This window comes from Gambusia affinis, linkage group LG11, assembly GCF_019740435.1.
Source record: "Gambusia affinis linkage group LG11, SWU_Gaff_1.0, whole genome shotgun sequence".
In the NCBI taxonomy this organism is placed as follows: domain Eukaryota; kingdom Metazoa; phylum Chordata; class Actinopteri; order Cyprinodontiformes; family Poeciliidae; genus Gambusia; species Gambusia affinis.
The window spans coordinates 9055132-9073838 of record NC_057878.1 but is presented as its reverse complement, the minus strand read 5'-3'; the positions used below and the strand labels follow the sequence as shown (position 1 = coordinate 9073838).

At 38.4% G+C, this 18707-nt stretch overlaps 1 protein-coding gene across 1 annotated transcript in view; it reads left to right on the top strand.

Annotated features, from left to right (window-relative positions):
• The window catches only part of itgbl1 (integrin, beta-like 1), a 44972-nt gene extending 26900 nt beyond the window's left edge, over nucleotides 1-18072 (top strand). The window contains exons 8-11 of the mRNA XM_044132070.1: nucleotides 7074-7190; nucleotides 12062-12208; nucleotides 15493-15606; nucleotides 17512-18072. Coding sequence (XP_043988005.1) covers nucleotides 7074-7190; nucleotides 12062-12208; nucleotides 15493-15606; nucleotides 17512-17600 — 467 coding nt within the window. The 3' untranslated portion in view covers nucleotides 17601-18072. The remainder of the gene's footprint in view (nucleotides 1-7073; nucleotides 7191-12061; nucleotides 12209-15492; nucleotides 15607-17511) is intronic.
• The last annotated feature ends 635 nt before the right edge of the window (nucleotides 18073-18707 follow it).

The window sequence follows — 18707 nt, the reverse complement described above, 5'->3', positions numbered from 1 at the left end:
ATCTAAGAAATGGATTCAGGTTTATGATACCATGTGTCAAATGTAGCCAATTTTCAAAGATTGCAGTTAAAGGACTTTTTTGAAAAGTCTGTGTGCCCTGAGTTGTGAAACTGTATTTAATACATATTTAGTATTAATTACACATATGTAATATTGAAGAGGAGCCACTTGTTGAATCAAATCAAATGTCCAGGTTGCACTTGTCTCAGCCTTATTTCACAGGCAATGTTAAAAAGCCACATTGCTACTCAAGGTAACTTTTTGTTGTTGTTTTTCCACATTTTTCTGTTTTTAACACTGTTAAAATGGATTTTGGAAATATTTTTTTTCAGTCTACAATCAGAACTTCACAATGATTGTTTAGAATTCTTAAACACAAACTGTGTAAAATTGCAAAATCTAACCTAAAAAAGCATTCAGAGCTTTAAAAAGCCAGATTTGGGCAGGGTAATTGTTCTGACATGTATGTATTCATGCTTTTCCTCAAAGTGTCAAGAACTCTTCTAAAGGTTTCTGACTGGTCGTCTTGCCCGTGTCACAATACCCTTGAAATAATGATGCCACTCCCACGTTTGAACGTTTGCACGGTGTGACTGGTAAATAATTAGAGATATATTTGAAATATAGATATATTTGAAACAGTAATGTCATGCCACCAATCTAATTTCAGCACCAATTCATCTGTAGCGTTGCTCTTTTAACTGTTAAAGTCGGGAGATCTTCACTGTATGTGACACATGCTATGCATCTTAAAGCCAAGTGAAATCATGTGCTGTAGTCCTTCTGAGGTTCGTTCTCATTCATTCCGTAAGAGCTTTTTTTATTTTTTCTTCAAAAATTCACAAATAGGTTTTGACAACGGCAATGTGTTTAACTTGCCAGCTTCAGCAGCTTGAAGAAAATCTATGGTGGCTGTGTGTTTTCTCAGCTCTTCATTATCCTCTTACCCTCATGCATCATGCTGGAATGCTGTGTTAAACTAATAGACCTTGCAGAGCTTCTGAAACCCATGTTTATCATTACCATGCTTAAAGTATTCCTGATATTTAAGTTGCTTTGGTTTTTGAAAATGTCAAAAAAAAAAAAGAATCACTCAAAAGTTTTCAGCTTCTCTCTGTATTTTTGTTCTGCTTGTGTTGTTTGTGAACTTTTTTGTCGTTTTTTTTCCAGAACACCTGACATATTCAGCAGTTGTAAAGAGGACTTGGTGAAAGCTGCTGAATTACTGATCCAACTTAATCATTTTGATGGAGGTGGGAGACACCACAAAGATTTAACCCGCTAGGTCTCGCCGCTTCTGGATTTATCCAGGGTTAACGTAAAGCATTGATTTCATGTTTCATTTGACTGCGGGGATGGTCAGCAGGGACTCTCTAGCTTTTCAGCGGCTGCTTTGTTCCAAATCAAAAGGAATGACATGTGCACTTTTGTGTGATGCGTGTTATTATAGCAGGCGTAGATATCCCTCACACTCATAGCTGCTGATTAAATCAGGAACCTGAAACCACGCAGGGCCCTGGCTGCTACCATGGCGATAACTCCATTACAAAGTAAACACCACCATGGGACAACATCAGATCTGTGGCAATAAGTGCAGGCTTAAAAATAGGGCCAATTTAGTCTTATGTTAATAAATGAATGACTTAGGACATTTTGTGTTAAACAAAGTGATTTTGACAGCTTTAAACTAATACCACAACAAGGCTGAAGACTCGTAGTGTCTGCACTCACATGACGAAGCAGAAAAAAAAAAAAAAAGATTAACTTTTTCTGGGAGAGTTAATTAACTTTAATTCCTCCAGTGGCACCTCTAGTAGATTATCTCCAAGTGCTGCAACTGAGTGAATCTTCAAATTACTGAGTGCACAAGTAAAATTAATGCGATTCACAATGCTGCCTACTCTGTCCATTTATTTGTCAGTAAAATAAATTCTGTAAATGCATCGTTAAAACTCAAACTCCTCTCGCATTGATGCAAAATGCGACCTATGTCTCTATTCCTGTTAGTTAAAAATGTCTAAATATGACACACTATGGAGAGAACCTGTTGGGGTAGCGATTATTATTTTGGTTGCCTGATTAGGTCACTGTTGTAGAAGCATTAGTATAGCTGTTTTGCCTCTGGATTATTGTTTGAATAATCCAAATATCATATGACAAATTAGAGTACTTCAGTAACAGTAAAGAAGGGGGTGAAAACTCAGAAAACAGGCACACACCGAGGCAGGAATCACTTTAGGAGAGTAAGAGAGTGAAAAAGAGGGAAAGCAAAGGGGACAGACGTTGAAAATCATTTAGGCATGGAAGAATGCGGCTGGTACAGATGGCAGCTTGAGCGGAAAAGCCTTGAAATCTGAAGCAGCAGCTTCAGAGCCTTTCTTCCTGAGTGTTGGAGACAAGATGCTTGTGGATAGCACATTCTTTATACTGTGGTATTTCCTCAAGGAAGCACCTGCTTGCAACGTTTTTTTTTCTTTTTTTTTTTTTTTTTTCTCTCTCTGGTTCTCAGGATTTCTCTCTCTGGTGTGCATGAAGTTGTCTGTGTTAGACAATAACAGAGTCCCTCCAGCATTGTGGGATTTTGTTTCGGCGACTTATACCAGATACACATAATCTGTTATGTTTTAATCCTGTACATTTGGAATTTCAGTATTGCTATATTTGATTAGCTGGCCCTAAATCATGCAATAGGTGGTTCTCTTTGGATTTTATGTTTTCTTAAACATTTATGCAAACAAATATAAATGTAAAGTCTCTTGGCTAGCCTTATAACAGCTAATATAAAACTTGGGCCAAATAAATAAAAAGTCAGCTACAGGAACCTATAAAATCAAGGGTTAAACATTTTGGTGTGTATGATGCTTGGAACATCCTGATCCAGAATCAGAATCAGGTGCAGTTGCTGAATGTTAATCAGCTGTACATCAATGATACAAATCCCTTGTTTCATCCTAACTTCCATCTTAACTTTTTCCTAAACGTGTTCTACTGGATTGCAATATGGTGACTGTGGAAGCAACTGGAGTATAAAGAATGGCATTAGGAATCAGACTGAGTTAAAATGAGCGTTGTCACATGGTATATTAGTGAAATTTATTTATAAATCCCTTTCCACGGACATAAAATCACAACGTCCTCTACGATAGAAATCAACCTTAAAACCATACAAAACATAAAACCAACATAAGAAACAGTAAAATCAAGAGATAAAAGCCTGGGAAAGTAAACATGTTTTTAGTTGCTTTATAAGAACCTCATTAGAGTTGCTAGGGTAAACTGTTCCACAGGCTTGGGACCACCGACTGAAAGGCCCAATCCCACTGAAGTGGCTATGAGAACATGAGTTTGCTGTCTCAAACAGAAAGCAACTAAATGTATCTCTTGTTTCTTGAAGCTGTTTCACCTGTCTTCTAGACATGACAAAAAACAAAAAACAAAAAAAACAAACAAAAACAGTATAAGATCATTATTGTTTTAGCAGGTGCTTGATGGCATCCTCAAATCCAACTCTACCTTTCAGGGTGGTCAACAGTTCTATAACTCTCTTGGACAACTAGGTAGGCCTCCTCTTGAACTTGAGTTACCATTTTGAACAATCACTAACGTTCCAGAAATTAACTTCAACACTACTTTTTGTTTACATATTTACATATATGTACATATATGGCCCGGTGTTACACAAACCGTCTTAAATCTAAGTCCGCCAATGTGGCACAGTCTTTGAAGGCAGCATGACAAAGTAAACAAACACAAGCACACGTCCTGATGTTAGCGGTTTGGTGACTGCTGAGATAATTGATAAGACGAGGGTGCTATGACATCAATGGTTACTAGGGCAACTGAGTCCTCAGAGCAGATGGCACCATGTGGTATTTGTAGCAGGAAGAGAGACCGCCATAACCATAATGTGTGCGTGTGTGTGTGCGGGCGTGTGTGTGTGTGTGTGTTGCATGTTTAAAAATGCATGGTCATAAAAGGTGGCAGTAATGTGACAGGGGCAACACATTAGATGCTGTTGTCAGTCAAGTAGATGTCTTTTAAATTTCCTTCCTGCACTATTTATTGCCACTGATTTAACTCAGTGAGTCATCAGAAGACAAACCCAGACAAATACACATCCTGGCTGTGTTTCTGTCCTTCAGAGCCAAGAATGTACCCTATAAGCAACAAACAGAAACAAGTTTGTACATGTAAAAAAATGACTAACTTTGTTAACCCTTGTGCGATCTTAACAGTCTCTTTACTCCTTTTGTCCTACGGGTCAAAAATGACCCATCCTACCAAAAAATATAGCAAATTAATTTAATTTTAAATCCAAAATCTATTTTGCATGATGAAACGATCTATTATTTATCAATTCAACTCAACTTAATTCATTTTTTATTGTGTACTTTTTGTTACATTATACAAAAAGACAATCAACAGTATTACACTCTGGTGTTTAAATGGTTTTTTAATCCACGGGTCAATCCTTGTAAGACAATCCTTGTACCCTCGTGGTGTACAGTCCACATGGAAATATAAACAAAAACAAAGTATCACTTTTTCTAATGATTCTAATGATTTAGGAAAAGTCAAAAAATTTCAAGACGGAAAAAGATAGTTTAGGGTATTTTTCCTGTAGCTAATCATGCTAGTAGATCACTTTTGACCTGCAAGACAACACAAATGAAGAGTAGTCATTGCTTGTCATTTAACCATTAACAAATGGTTTAATGAAGACAAATAACAGTCTCTTCAATTACCTTTGTGAACTGGAAGGTCTAAAAGGTATTCTTATTTTTCTTGGTGTGTTGGCAGATGGACAGGTCCCATTGTAGATTGGTGCAATTGTTTTTTCACCAGTTATTACTGTGCTTAATTAAGCAGGACTTAGAGGAGATTCAGGTCATATTTAATTGGAAATTCTTCAAACTTATTTTCTTTTAACTCTTCTGACACCATCTGTACCGTACCATTCATGTTTTTGATATCAGTCTGACATTCCTGCTGATATACATTGCACAGAACTCCAATGGTAGTTCAGAAGAGACTATGCTTTTCAAACAATCGTCATCATTAGGCAGTTGCAAGTTCAATCAGTAACCTTCCCAGTGGCCTTCTTCACCAACAGCCCACTGATTGAAGTGGAATAGCAACTTCTTGAGGATCGGGTATGAGTAGGCACATAGCCCTTAAATGTCTTTATTAGTGTGGCATTTCCATAAAAGGTTTTGTAGCTTTTGACAGCCTCATTTAAAATCAATGGCTGCCTCCATTTACTCTGTCTATGTAAATTCAGCAGCCAATCCCAGGTTAATTTTAACATTTGGAAGACATAAATGATATAAGATAAAAAGGGAGAAGAGGTTAACCGGTATACAAAAGATAATAAATAAAAAAACTCTGATACACAGAAAAATCAGCATGGTAAATGAACACTGTCAATTTGGTTTTAACACTATGAATATGTCTACATGGATACAGTCTCTATTTGGAGTCAATGCACTTTAAAATGTACTAACAACTGCGAGTGTTAGTATTTAGACGTGAACTCTTCTATAAGATTATTTGTCAAATATGAGTTAATGACTAACACTGTTGAAAGTGAATTTTTATTCCTATTTTCGAAACGTCAAGTACAGCTGTCCCCATGTTTTCAGTGTGTTTATTTTGCTAATGTGTGCTGTGCTTAAATAATAAAGGTGAAATTAACAAGAAAATGGGAAAAACTTTATTATTGAATGGACTTCAGACTGCCTTTCATATTCCCAAACTCCATGATGACAGACCAAAGTACACGTGACATGAACACAGAAGAACGACAGGCTGCATGAGTATCTGTCTGCATATTAACTTTATTAGGATAATTGAGCTTTTACAAGATCTGCTTCTCATCCTGCTTCACATTTGCCTGTGTACAACTCTCTGGATTAGGAAATAGGGGCAGCCCTGGTGGATCCTAATGTGCACTTGAAGCAAGCTGAACGTGGTGCCAAGAATGTGGGCACAATTCTTGCTTTGCTCATACAAGGAAAAGAATAGCCCTGAAAAGCATCCCCAGCCTCTTGTACTCCCACAACAAACCCCAACAATAGTTCCTCAGGAAAAACAATTGTTAACTTTCCATAGATCCACAAAACGCAGGTAGGGTGGTCAACCAAACTCGCATAACCCACTCAGCATTCATGAGAGGGTAGAAATCTAGTCCTCCGCTTCACAGCCAGGAAGAAAATCACACTGAATCCACCTTAATCACTGATTCAATAATTTGTCTTTGCCTCCCTTCCAACAATCTGGGGTGAACTTTCCCAGGGAGGCTGAGAAGTGGAATTCCTCAATAGCCAGAATAAAAACCCTCTGTTACCCCTACTTTAAAATTAAGACCGTCGCTCAAGTCTGTCACTCTACTAATGTTCTCCCGGTTCTCCATGTGACACTGAGAAGGCGTGCTAACCAGGAGAGCCCCACAAAGTCCAGAGCTTTCAACACATCTGGGCACATCTCTGTCTCCTCTCTTTGACATGTGAAGTAACTTCACAGAGTTCCTTGAGGTCAACAAAAACTCCTTCTCCAAAATCTTGGATTTCTTCTCACAGCCTGGTTTTTGCCTCTACCACAGAAGCTACACCCCTTCTGGCCGTCCGGTATGCTGCTTCAAAATTCACCCCAGTTGACCACAACCTTTTATGTTAAAACCCTGCAATGGATAAAGACAATTTGTTTTAACACTATCATAACCTTTGAGTCCAGGTTTTGTCTTGTTACTCACAGATAGTAAAAGAGAAGCTGAGGCCAGGGAAAGCAAAATGATGTTTCAAACTGTACCGTAGGTTTCGTAGTTTTGATTCCAACAGTGAATGTTTCCACTCTGACGCCAATGGATTCGAATGAAGAGTCCTGCTTGTTAAGTCATGACTTTAATCCTCACTTGTCAAAAGTTCAGAGTTATTACCAAAAGCAAATTTGAAACCACATTTCCTCACATTTGTCCAGCACCAAAAACATGAACCCAATGACTTTGTTGTATGTGAACAACAACAACAACAAAAAAAATTTTCAGATCTATTAAAAACAAACTTGTGTTTTTCTAGGGCAGTGTATTTGTGGACAGTGTATTTGCCATCCACCTGAGGAGAGTCGCATTCATGGGAAAAACTGCGAGTGTGATGACCGTCAGTGTGAGGACATGGAGGGAGAGGTCTGTGGAGGTGAGAGCACAAACACACACACACACAACTCTGTGACTTGATTTTATATAGGAAATGAACCAAACATGGCATTATGCAGGATACAAGATTATGTTTTAGCTCAGAATTGTTTGTATTAGTATTGACTCAATGACTACTCTTCTGATGTATATTTGTGAAAAGTTTTAAAAACCATGGCAAAAATGTATTCTATTTCTCCCATGAAAAATGATGCTCCAGTTTGTGTTGATCACATATAATTCCTTTAAAATACATTGAAGTTTGTTATTGGAATGGAAGAAGAGTATCAACCTTTTGCACTATACTCTAAGAATGAGGGGTTTCTTCATCAGGAGGGCGAGCGCAAGGAATTCCTGCAAGCCACAGTGCCTCAGCTGCAGTGAGCGGTAGTTCAACTCAGAGATGATACTCAAATGAGATTTTAAAAAAATAAATTAATTTAGTTAAAGGTAAAGCTGAGGGGTTTTGTTTTCCCCCTCAGCTTCCTCGCTAACAAGTACAAATGGAGATGTATGGGACAATGAGGAATGAAAAAATGCAACCCGCTTGTTTTTTGGTTTTTTTATAAGACGATCTCTGCACACTTTTGAAGCTGCACTCTGCTCGATGCAAACACAACCAGAGCTGGAGTATAATAGGGCTGTGCCAACAGTGAGCGGACCGGCACGGCCTGGGTCCTTGCAGTGCACAGAGGCCGAAATTATATGCACCTTACATTCAGAGCTATTGAACTTGCCTTTTAACTTTCAAACACACAAATTTATTCTTGCAAATGGCTCAAATCTCTCTCTTTTTTTAATACTGAAAGAAAATAAGCTTGTCTAGAACAATGCCACACTTTTGAAATGTCGCAGTGTTTTTCACAAACAAAGAAACCTTGGCTTTCCCCCTTGCTTTTACTCTTTTCTCTACCGGTCATACCTTTCTGCACTAATTTCACATTTACCTCCCTTTCACTGTCTGTCCGTAAGGGCCAGAGCACTCATTCAGAGAAAGACAGGTGCACGCTAATTGAACGGAGCTTGCTTGTCGAACCTTCAAAGCAATTACCTGCCGTCCCAAACTGACTGATTGAGGCGGTCATGCATGGTCTGCCACGGCTGACACTCCACTTTGTCTAGGGCGGAGGCTTAGTTTAATTTATAACCTCACTCTTTTACACACGGTTACAATTCACAGAGATTCTCAGTTACCTTACGAACTGGTTCTGGGTTCTACTTGTTCACAAACCTTGTAAAAGGATTGAAAATAAATTAAAGTCTTATTAAGACCTAACCAACCGTCTACTAAGTTAAACACTGAATCAGCCATGAAAAGCTTCTGCCCAGCGATTGCAAGGAATATGAAAATGTATGTCATGAACTTTGTTCCAAAAACACAAGGAAAGATTATTAGGAAGATTTTCACGTATTTGGTTTCAGAGTCTCTAATGTTAATACACACCAGTTAAAACTTATGACGAGAAAAAAAAAATAAATAAAAAAAATCTCATAACATTTCAGATCATTTGCAAGACCAAAACTCAAAAGGCAAGTATGGTGGAAAATAGAAAAGAGAGCATAATTTGGTACAGTGAGTTTCCATTCTGTTTCCATTCAACCAAACTCTAATGAGTTTCTGAGAAAACAGAGTTTTCAGACTGATTCAGTCATTCTTTATCATCAGCCTCACTCTAGCACTTGGTAACAATCTGATGTATTAGGTTATTAAGTTTTACCAAAAAATTGCATTTAGGGCACCCAAATGACTAGCAATGTCCCTGGATATATTGTTTCATATTGTTTTTTTTTTCATGTAAAAACTCTCAAGACAACTTATTGACAGAAAAGAACGCCTATAACTGAGTGAATTCAGCTGGCACACAGAGGAAAAAACTATAATTTTGCTTGACTCACTTATAATTAGTAATCTCATTATTGCTGCGATTTGAAATATTTATTTGTTTTCCAACTGTGTTGTGTTCACAGTGTATAAGAGTAAGTAAAGGGAAGCTGTAAACAGGTGTTTTTTTGCATTTCGAACACCATCTGAGCGCAGTGGTACTTCATAATCATGCACTGAGCGTTCCCAGTTATGTGTTGCATAAACAAACATCGCCAGCCTAAATCTGGGGTGATGAGTGGCATTATTTATCTGTCTTTGCCTGACAACAGATCATAAGTCTTCATTACACTTCTGTTATATTTCACGACACAAATCTGTTTATTTGTTGATTTATATTTTTCACAATATTATAATTTGCGGCACACAAAAACGGTTATCCGTGCACAGTGGTGCTTGGTCCCAGGTGGAGAGACAACAGCGTTTTCTCTGTTGTAGCAGCCCAGGGTTGGGAGAAATAGTGAGAAGCAACGGAGAAGGACTTTCTGTTATCCTTCTGGAACCTCTGGCAGACTTTTTTGATGACTCAGAAAGTGAACTGAGTCAAGGGAAGTTTATTCGTATTGCAAAATTCAGAAGCAAGGCGAAATGCTTGACATGATAAAAACACAAAACAAGCAACGCAATTTAGTCAGATGCCATCATCAAGAATAATCACCTTCAAATATTCATCAAGCATAGTGATCAATGTTCCAGTTCTTGATCAAGGCAACTCCAAACAGGTGAGTTGTCGGCATTGATTTAAAAGTACCACACGTGATCGATCGATCAGAAGTTACCTATTGACATAAAGAAGTTCCTGTTGTTCCTGTCAAATTCTGCGCTGAGATCCAACACTATCAACATTGTGGTTCTTCCACAGTCTGCATTTCTGTGGATGTCACCGGATGCTTTGACGAGGGCACCACCGGTTTCTGTGGTGACAGAAACTGGAATGAAACTTGTCAAAGTGGTTGGCTGTCATTAAGAAGCTATTTTCCTGGTGAAGCACACCTTTTTTGATAATTTTGCTGTGGAAAGTTAGCAATTGAATTGTAATTCTGCCATAGAGACGTGTCCAGATTGTCCTTTTTTGTCAGTGGTTTGATTGCTGTTTTTTAAGCGTGGGGAGAAAACGCCCGATGAGAGCGATGAGTTTATTTTAGATAAGACGTAACGACAGGCATAACATTCTTAAGGAACCTTGTGGGTGGGGTATGAAGACAGCAGGAGAAGGAGCGTGTAGTGGACAGGCACTCGCATTGTGTTGTTAACTTTGCAGCACTCTCTCATACTGAGTATGCATATTGAGACAGCAGGGGGAAAAAAACCCCTGACCTTTAACGGGATGAAAGCTCCAGCAGAACCTGGCTCAGTGAGAGCTCCATCTCCTAAGGCTGACTGTGGGTTTGAGAAGGCAGAGCGTGCAGAGTATTAAAAAAACTCATAAAATATTAAACTTGGTCAGGTGTTTAGGTATGAATGAGCATTTTTTCAGCAGTTTTCTGACCAATAGTTTGATAAAGCTCTGACACCAGTTTTCTGATTTCTCATTTGAATAATAAAATGTTTTTTTTTTTTTTTTTTCCCCTTGCAGGCAAATATGACGATTAATAAAATATGTATAGCAAGATGAAACAATGACTTTGTAAATTGCAAATCCACAAAAGACAAAGAACTGCAAAGGTGTATTGCTAAGTGATTTATGCATGTTTTGCAGTAATAGGCTATGAAGCAGCCTGTCTGTTATGACCTGTTATGAATTATTTATGTTATGCCAGATAAGACATCATATCACTTTGTGAGAAAGAGTCGTCAGTGTTACACAGCTCCGCGGAAAAGAAATTATAATCTCACCCATTTTACATTTGGGTACAATTATGCCACACAGTGAACATTTACCTTAACTGTGAGTTTTCTAAAATGTCCATGACGTCTACGATGAGTCAACTTGAACTTTTCAAAAGGATAAAAGGGATAAACTTTGCTGTAAAACACTAAACTCCCTGCTATTTGCTGGAGACTCAGTCCCCTTTTAGAAGTAGAAGCCTGGAGCCAGCATGCCTCGGTTGGAGATAGAATTTCATTTCTAAAAGCTCCTAACACCTTTTGTGCTTCCCATTATTTTATTTTTAGACACGTCAATCATATTGACAAAAGAAAACCGAGTCTTCTTCCTAAAGTAACAACTTTCACCCCAATGTGCTTTGTCATAAGTGAAACTTGTTAGTGTTTAGGTAATTCATATGATACATTTACTGATTCAAAAAAAAAAGAATAATCATTTTGGTTTCTGACCAGCCCATTACCAATCAGAGCTATTCAAGCATCAAGCCGTCCAGACAACTTGTTGACACAGTACTAATTTACACAATGATAAAACGATAAATGTCAGCATTGCTGTTTTGTCATCCAAATATTGCTACAGTGACTGCATCTTCAAGATATTAGTTCAAGTGAGCCATTCAAGAGTCGGCTTTGACATATATTTTTATGGTTCTTGTCAAACGACACTAAAAGCAATTACAGCAAAGCAGTAAGCAACAGTCCTTTTCAACCTAATGAACCTTCTTGGCTTCCAAAGTGTCATATGCTGGATGTTTTTTGTTTTTTTTTGCCCGCTATTTCTATTCTTTGTTTTTCATCTGTCTGAAGCTTTAGATTTATTAAGGACAGCACAAGACCAGTGATGACAGTTCCTTTCATGTCCCTTGGGGAAATACAATAAGCTTTCTCTGTCTCTCTCATCTGCCTGCAGCTCTTCCTCCCTGCACTGCCTATTAGTGTCAGGGTTCAATGTTAGTGCTGTCAGCTCTTTGTATTTATCAGCTTTAAAACTTTTATTTTTTTCCTTTCCAGAGGTATTTCATTTGTCTTCGACTACCTGTGCAGACATTTCTTCTTCTTCTTCTTTTTTTTTTTTTTTTTACATTTCTGGTTGTTTTTATCTCATGGTCCCTCACTATATCTTGTCTCTTTTTAACGAAGGCGCTTCTGCATTTCACTGCCAGGTCACGGTTACTGTTCATGTGGACGGTGCATCTGTGAGGAAGACTGGTTTGGGAACCTGTGCCAGTTTCCCAGGTCTTGCGACATGAGTGACGCCCAGAGCAAGGAACTCTGTGAGACAGACGATGGAGTCATTTGCAGTGGAAAAGGTGAACAGAAATAAAATTTTTCACTCCCTTTCAGCCCTTTAAGCCAACATTTGTCTGCAAGCAACATTGTATTATTAAATGTCAAAAGAAGGGGTTCAGCCGTATATTGTTGAAGAATGTCACTCATGCACAAGGGTGAATGTGTCAATGATCACTGCAATGTTCAAATGGAAATAAATAATGCAATCGTCAAAGGGGCGGTGGTGCCCAGTGGGGTACACCCTGGACACGTTGCCAGTCCATCACAGGTCAACACACATACTCCTGTTAGAGAGGAGTTTAAAGTAACCTTTACCCCCCCATTGTACATTATACAGACACATTGATACAGGTAGCTCTCAAGGATACACAAATGAAAATGGTCAAGGTCGTTCTTGACAGTATGTTGTTCACATCAACATACTGTACTTCACAAACAAAATGACACGGTGAAATGTAATTTTATCATATACGACTTTATGTTTTTTCCAAGTAGAGGTCAACATGATAAAAATCAACGTTGACTAGCTGAAGAGTGAGAGAAAATGCTTCACATTAACTTACAGGGTTTGTTAGCTTGTGTTCATGGCAAATATTAACAAAAGACCAACTAGACTGAAGTCTATTTTGCAGAATTAAAAGCACAAAGAACCCGAACATTATCCCGAACTTATTTGGCAGCAGGGGAGCAGAGCGGCGATCTTCTGCCACTTTCGAGTGAAAAGGTTGCACAAAGTTGAGTCCGATTTATTTATTTTGTTCTCAGTACTGTCTGGTCCTGATGACTAGAGCTTATTATGAACTGATCACCTTTGATTACAGTTCAATTCAGAAGATCCACCCATACATTCACAGAGAACATGCTCACACAGAAGGACCCCAGGCTAACCCGTGTCATTCTTGCTGCAAAGCGATGGTGCTACCTACTGCACCAGCATTCAGTGAGTTATATGAAGTCTAAAAGTGCACAAAATGACTATGTGAGGGTTTGAAAATCTTCACTAGTTATAATAGAAGTTTTCTCCTTTTTTATAAGACTTTGCTGTGTAACTTTTGTGCAGATTGCACAGTATTTACTAGACTGTTTTTGAGATTGGGTGGTGATATTGATTTTTCCCCTTTAATGGGCTCCATTATGTATGCCCATAGTCTCTCGTTCAACTTACAAACACTTTATTTCTCCCCAAAGGGTAATTTGCAGGATAGTGTAGAGAACCTTAACAATAAAACAACGTATACAATTTGCCTACTATGTGTTAATGCCTGCCTTTTTTTCTTTAACTCTAAGCAAGATTTAGGAGACACAGTTAATTAAAAACTGTCTGGGTTTTGTGAGCTTCAGCATGTATTTCAAAATTACGGCTTAGTTGAATTGTCTAAATCCAGAACCCGGCTGGGATCCGTCTCCTGTTCACTGTGACTGCTGATCTCATATTGTGCAACAGAAAATTAACTACAGATTCCAGGTTATTAATGCCAAATAATTAATCCAATAGCGTTGTTTCACAAGAAACACTGCTGATCTTAGATCAGATGTGTACTCTAAAGAAAAGTCTTTTTTCTTTTGACACAGTTGACAATCTTGCCTATTCCTTTTTTGGTAAACTGTGGGTTTGTTTATTGTTGTTTCCTGTGTTTAATGTGGACAATTTACCAAAATAAGGTGATTAATTTAAACATGAATGTATAAATGTTTATGTTTAATTTTAGACGATTAATATTGTGACATCCAGAGTTACAATGGGTCTTTAAACACACCACTAATTAATGGTTTCCTTGAACACAGTGTCTGTGTAGCTTGACTGTCATATTTTGATAGGTTTGCAGTTTTGCTTTACTGTTTCTATGAATAAAGGATTGGACAGTCAGTGCAGCGTCGAATGTTCAAAGAGATTGTCATGATTTGCGGTGAAGAGGTGGTGAGGATGACTCTGTGGACCCAGGTTGGAATGGAGCAAAATGATGATTTAATGTTAATCCAGGAGTACAAAATCCAAAAATCCAGGCAGCACAGATGAGCAGATGGCTAATGTTCACAACTTGAACAAATGAATAACTGACAGCAGACTAGACTAGACAGCTTGACTAGACAAGGACCCGACAAAGAACAAGGAACACAGGTGGATTTAAATACTCAGGGAGACAATCAGGGGAAACAAGAAACAGGTGTAACTAATCAACACAACAACACAGACTCCACAGAACACAGAAATCTAAATAAACACACAGAAACAATCAAATCCTTACAGAGATGGATATTATTTTTGACCTGAATCTGGTTTAAACTATGTTTCTTACATCTGTGTCCAACTATGCCACGCTTTCTGACTTCACAGTTTGTGTTGCTTTTATGTGCTGCTTTGTGTTTCGTATGTCACACGCATCTTATTAAAACATACTGGAATTTGTGTTTGTGGCAAAATGTGAAAGGGCTGCTCATACAGTCGCACAGTGTCGCAGGTCGCTTTTCCACTTTTTGACACCTCGAACGTAATTATTTAGTTTAAAAATATTACTTTAGAGCAGCTAATCCAGCTTTTCCCCATTTTTGCCAGATGTGCTTGAATTAAGTGCGTCAAACCGCCATTGCATTCTATTTAGTGTCTTTAAGCAACTAATGGCGCCACACAAAAGCCTGGCTCCTCTGTTGTGCAGCAGTGAATCTAAAGGAATACGTCGACCATAGAGAGCCCAGCGCTGGAAAATGAAGATGAGCGTCTTTATTCTCCATGCTCCACTTCTTTTAAAAGCCGAATCTATCTTCTTTTCCTGACCAGCCTCTGCCTTAGCTATTTTACTTTATCTTCCTCCCCTCTCTACAGCTGCCTTACCTTTTCTGCTGGAGCCTTCTGTGGCCCGTCACATGCAAGTAAAAACTGTGGTGAATGGGGAAAAAAAGAAAAAAATGAAGGCTGATAGCCAGATTTGTTTCTCTCTCCCAATTCTTAAAATGTTATTATTCTGTTGCTACCCTAGAGAGAAAAGAAATGTAAACTGATGGAGGAGAGAGGAAGTGTAGCGTGTGGGTGGATTGGTATCCTGGTGGTAAAACTATTAGAAGCTGTTTCCTCGGGGAATATCTCTGTCCACTCTAACCGACTCCGTTAATCTTCTCTGAAAACAAAAGGGTGGGAAAAAACCCCCCAAAAAACCCAGACGATTAAACAAAACAGCTTTTATGGGGAGGGGGACGCGATAATAATGTGCCAAGTAGGTGGGGAAAAAAAACAGAAGAAAAGAAAATACCAAACACTCAAAACCCTGAACAGTGTGTGTGTGTGTGTGTGTGTTTGTGCGTATTGCAGGTTCCTGTCACTGTGGCCAGTGCATTTGCTCTCGCCAAGAATGGTGGGTGTCAGGAGAGCACTGTGAGTGCGACGACCGAGAGTGTGACAAACATGATGGCCTCATCTGCACAGGTAATGACACACAGTGTACCGAAGCTGTAACAGAGTGTACTAAGAGGGACGACATCAACAAACACCTCACAGCAGGGCTCACTTTCCTTCACAGAGAGCTGCAGCCAAATACAAAGGAGAAGCAATAACCGTCAGTAAATAGTCATAAAGTCTTTTTACTTTATGACTATTTGATAATCTAATGATGATCATTAAATTATTGTATTAGGATAATCTTAAAAAAAAAATTGCATAAACAAATAAAAAACATTCATAAACTGACTAGAAAGATGGAGTAAAATGTTATGGTAAATTTAGCTTTTTCTTTATCATTACCATTTTGGGCTGCTTTGTGTCACGATGTGGGAACAATCATCTTATCTCCAATGTGAACCAGACGAAGCGGATGACTATAGATTTAAAGAGAAACAGGATTAAGTCGAACACTATTTTTTCTTCATGGGAGAAGAAGTGGAGGTGGTGGGGGAATAGAAATGCGTCAGTGTTCACCTGGACAACAAACTGGATCTGGAGATGCAACAGTCCTCAAGAAGGACAGTCTGCTCTGATCTTCTTAGGTCTTTCAAGATGCTTCAAATCTTGTAGAATACTGCTGTGGAGAGCAACCTGTCATCTGTTGGGGTAACAGCATTTGATTTAAAAAACCTAAACGGCCTGATAGAGAAGGCTGGTTCTGTTCTGATGACTACTGTGGAGCCACCAGACTGTGGTGCATGGATAACATGTAGGCATTTTGAGGGTTTTAGCTAAGGGGTTAAAGGCCGTAGCAGCATGGCGTTCTATAATTGTGGCCTGATAGCATTGCAGCCTCTTATTAGAAATGGCATATTTATTTTCAAGGAAGTAGCTTGTTGAACAAACAGGACAATACCCTATTGGGAACAAAAAAACAATAAACACCCAACGATCGATACAAAATGCCCAATTTGCTTGACGCAAGTTTCGTAGATGGTAAAAACTGATTAAACTGTGTTTGGTAAAGTCCTTTGGCCTTCACTCTGTTAAAAGGAGCTGAAATTGAGACAAAACCATGAAAGTGATTTTACTGAAAAAAAGTCATGCTCTAATAATTTTGTCATATCAGAAGTTTCTTAAATTAGAAGTTTTACTTCTTTTTTAAAAAAAAAAAACAAAAAAAAACTCTGTAGCTTTTCTTCTTTAATTTCCTCAACGTAACAGCTGTTGTTGTGGAAATATGCATTTGTAAGGACATATTCCTCTATATTAGCATTGTTATCATAAGCATTCGTTCTTGGTGCGCATCAAAATGACTGACAAGTTTAGCTCATCGTCATGGAGACCGATCATGTAAACTTCAGTCTTGTCATCTGAAAGCACATCAGTGGAGCGATATGAAAGACAATACTTCAAAAACAGCAAGCAAATAAAGAAAATGGATTTCAGCATCTGTTAAATGTTTCTCCCTTTCATTACTGACTTAGATATGAATGTTAAAATTACCCAGAGCATGACAATCATTTCAATGTTTTACATGAAAAGTTAATTAAACACAGGGACTGAAGTATGCTTTAACAAATTAATAAATAAGTAGAAACGTTACATCTTCTTTCCACCGGATTGAGTCATTTTGTCATTGTAATTATTAAGATATTTCCGTGGCATGTTTAATAAGAAATTACACAGCATCCAGAAATGTCATGGATTCTCTAAAGCTGCGGATTCTCATTACACATGTAACCGGTGAGTGATGTGGAAAATTCAACATATTAGGAATGCTCACGTGTTAATTTTATGCACTGAAGATGGTAATTCGGAAAGGAAAAAAAAAGTTTTATTAATCTTTGGGTTTTGCAATTAAAAGTCACGTAAATGTACAGTACTGTTAGGACACTGGGGCTTGTCTCTCTTAATTCGTAGCTTTTTTCCCCTGATGTCCTCTCACAGGGAACGGCGTTTGCAGTTGCGGCAACTGTGATTGCTGGGAAGGGTGGACAGGAAATGCCTGCGAAATTTGGGTAGGAGCCGAGTACTGAGGAGAACATTAAGCTGGGGTCAAACACTCGAGCTTCCAAATGATACACCAGGAGGACCGTCAGCATCCAGGACCAGACAGCACATCGAGAGAAGACTCAACATTGATGTAAATCTGCATAACACTAATATAATGTACTAATATTGCTCTGTCTTCAATTGTACTGGTTACAAAGTAAGCTTATTAAAACTGTATATTGTTTTAAAAGAAACAGCCAACATATTCTAATGTAAACGTTCATGTTTTCAGAACTGCTTTTCGTGTATTATACTTTGAGAGAGGTTCCTTATTTGAGATGGCAGCACTCAGCTGCCACCCACTGAACTTTTTCACAGTTTGTCACAAGACATTTCAATGCATTTCAGTTGGAATATAATGCGACTGACCAACGCAATGTAGTGAATATTTGTATAGTGGAAGGAAAATGACACATGGTGCAGAATTTTTTTTTTCCAAATAAAAGTCTGCGAGCAAGTCGAGCATGCATTTGTAGACCTTTCTTTTGCTATAGTTACATCCGCAAGTCAGTTTAGGATATTCTTTATAATGCTCTAGAGCTCCGTTTTCCACTTGCGGCAAACTGTAAACAGGGTTTCTTATGACCTTCTCTTAACATTAGCATTCTTCTCGCTACTGTTGACATTTACAGTCAAATTTGAGTGCACGTGTAATAGTTGTGCTGTCAACGGGATCCCACAGCTAAACTTTGGATCTCTGTAGCTTCTCCAGAGTTTCCACCAGCATTTTACCTGCTTCTGATTGATGCTCCAGTAGCCCGACCTGTCGGTTTGAGCAGACGGCCACGTCTTGGTAGGTTTGAAGTTGTGCCTTGCCATTTCCATTTTTGGATCCTGGATTGAAAATTTGCTCTGTCAGATGTTCAAACTCCAGAAACTGTTTAGGAAATTTTTTACATTTATTTATTTATTTATTAATATATTTATCTCTAATCTTATCTCTCTGTGTTGGTATATCCCACAAAACCCTGATGAAATGCATTCAGGTTTGTTGTTGTGAAAAAATATATACCAAATTAACTTCTGCTCGTTACATTAGTATGCAAGTACAGTAAAAGTACAGCTACTGGTGAGGCATGTGATGTGGGTAA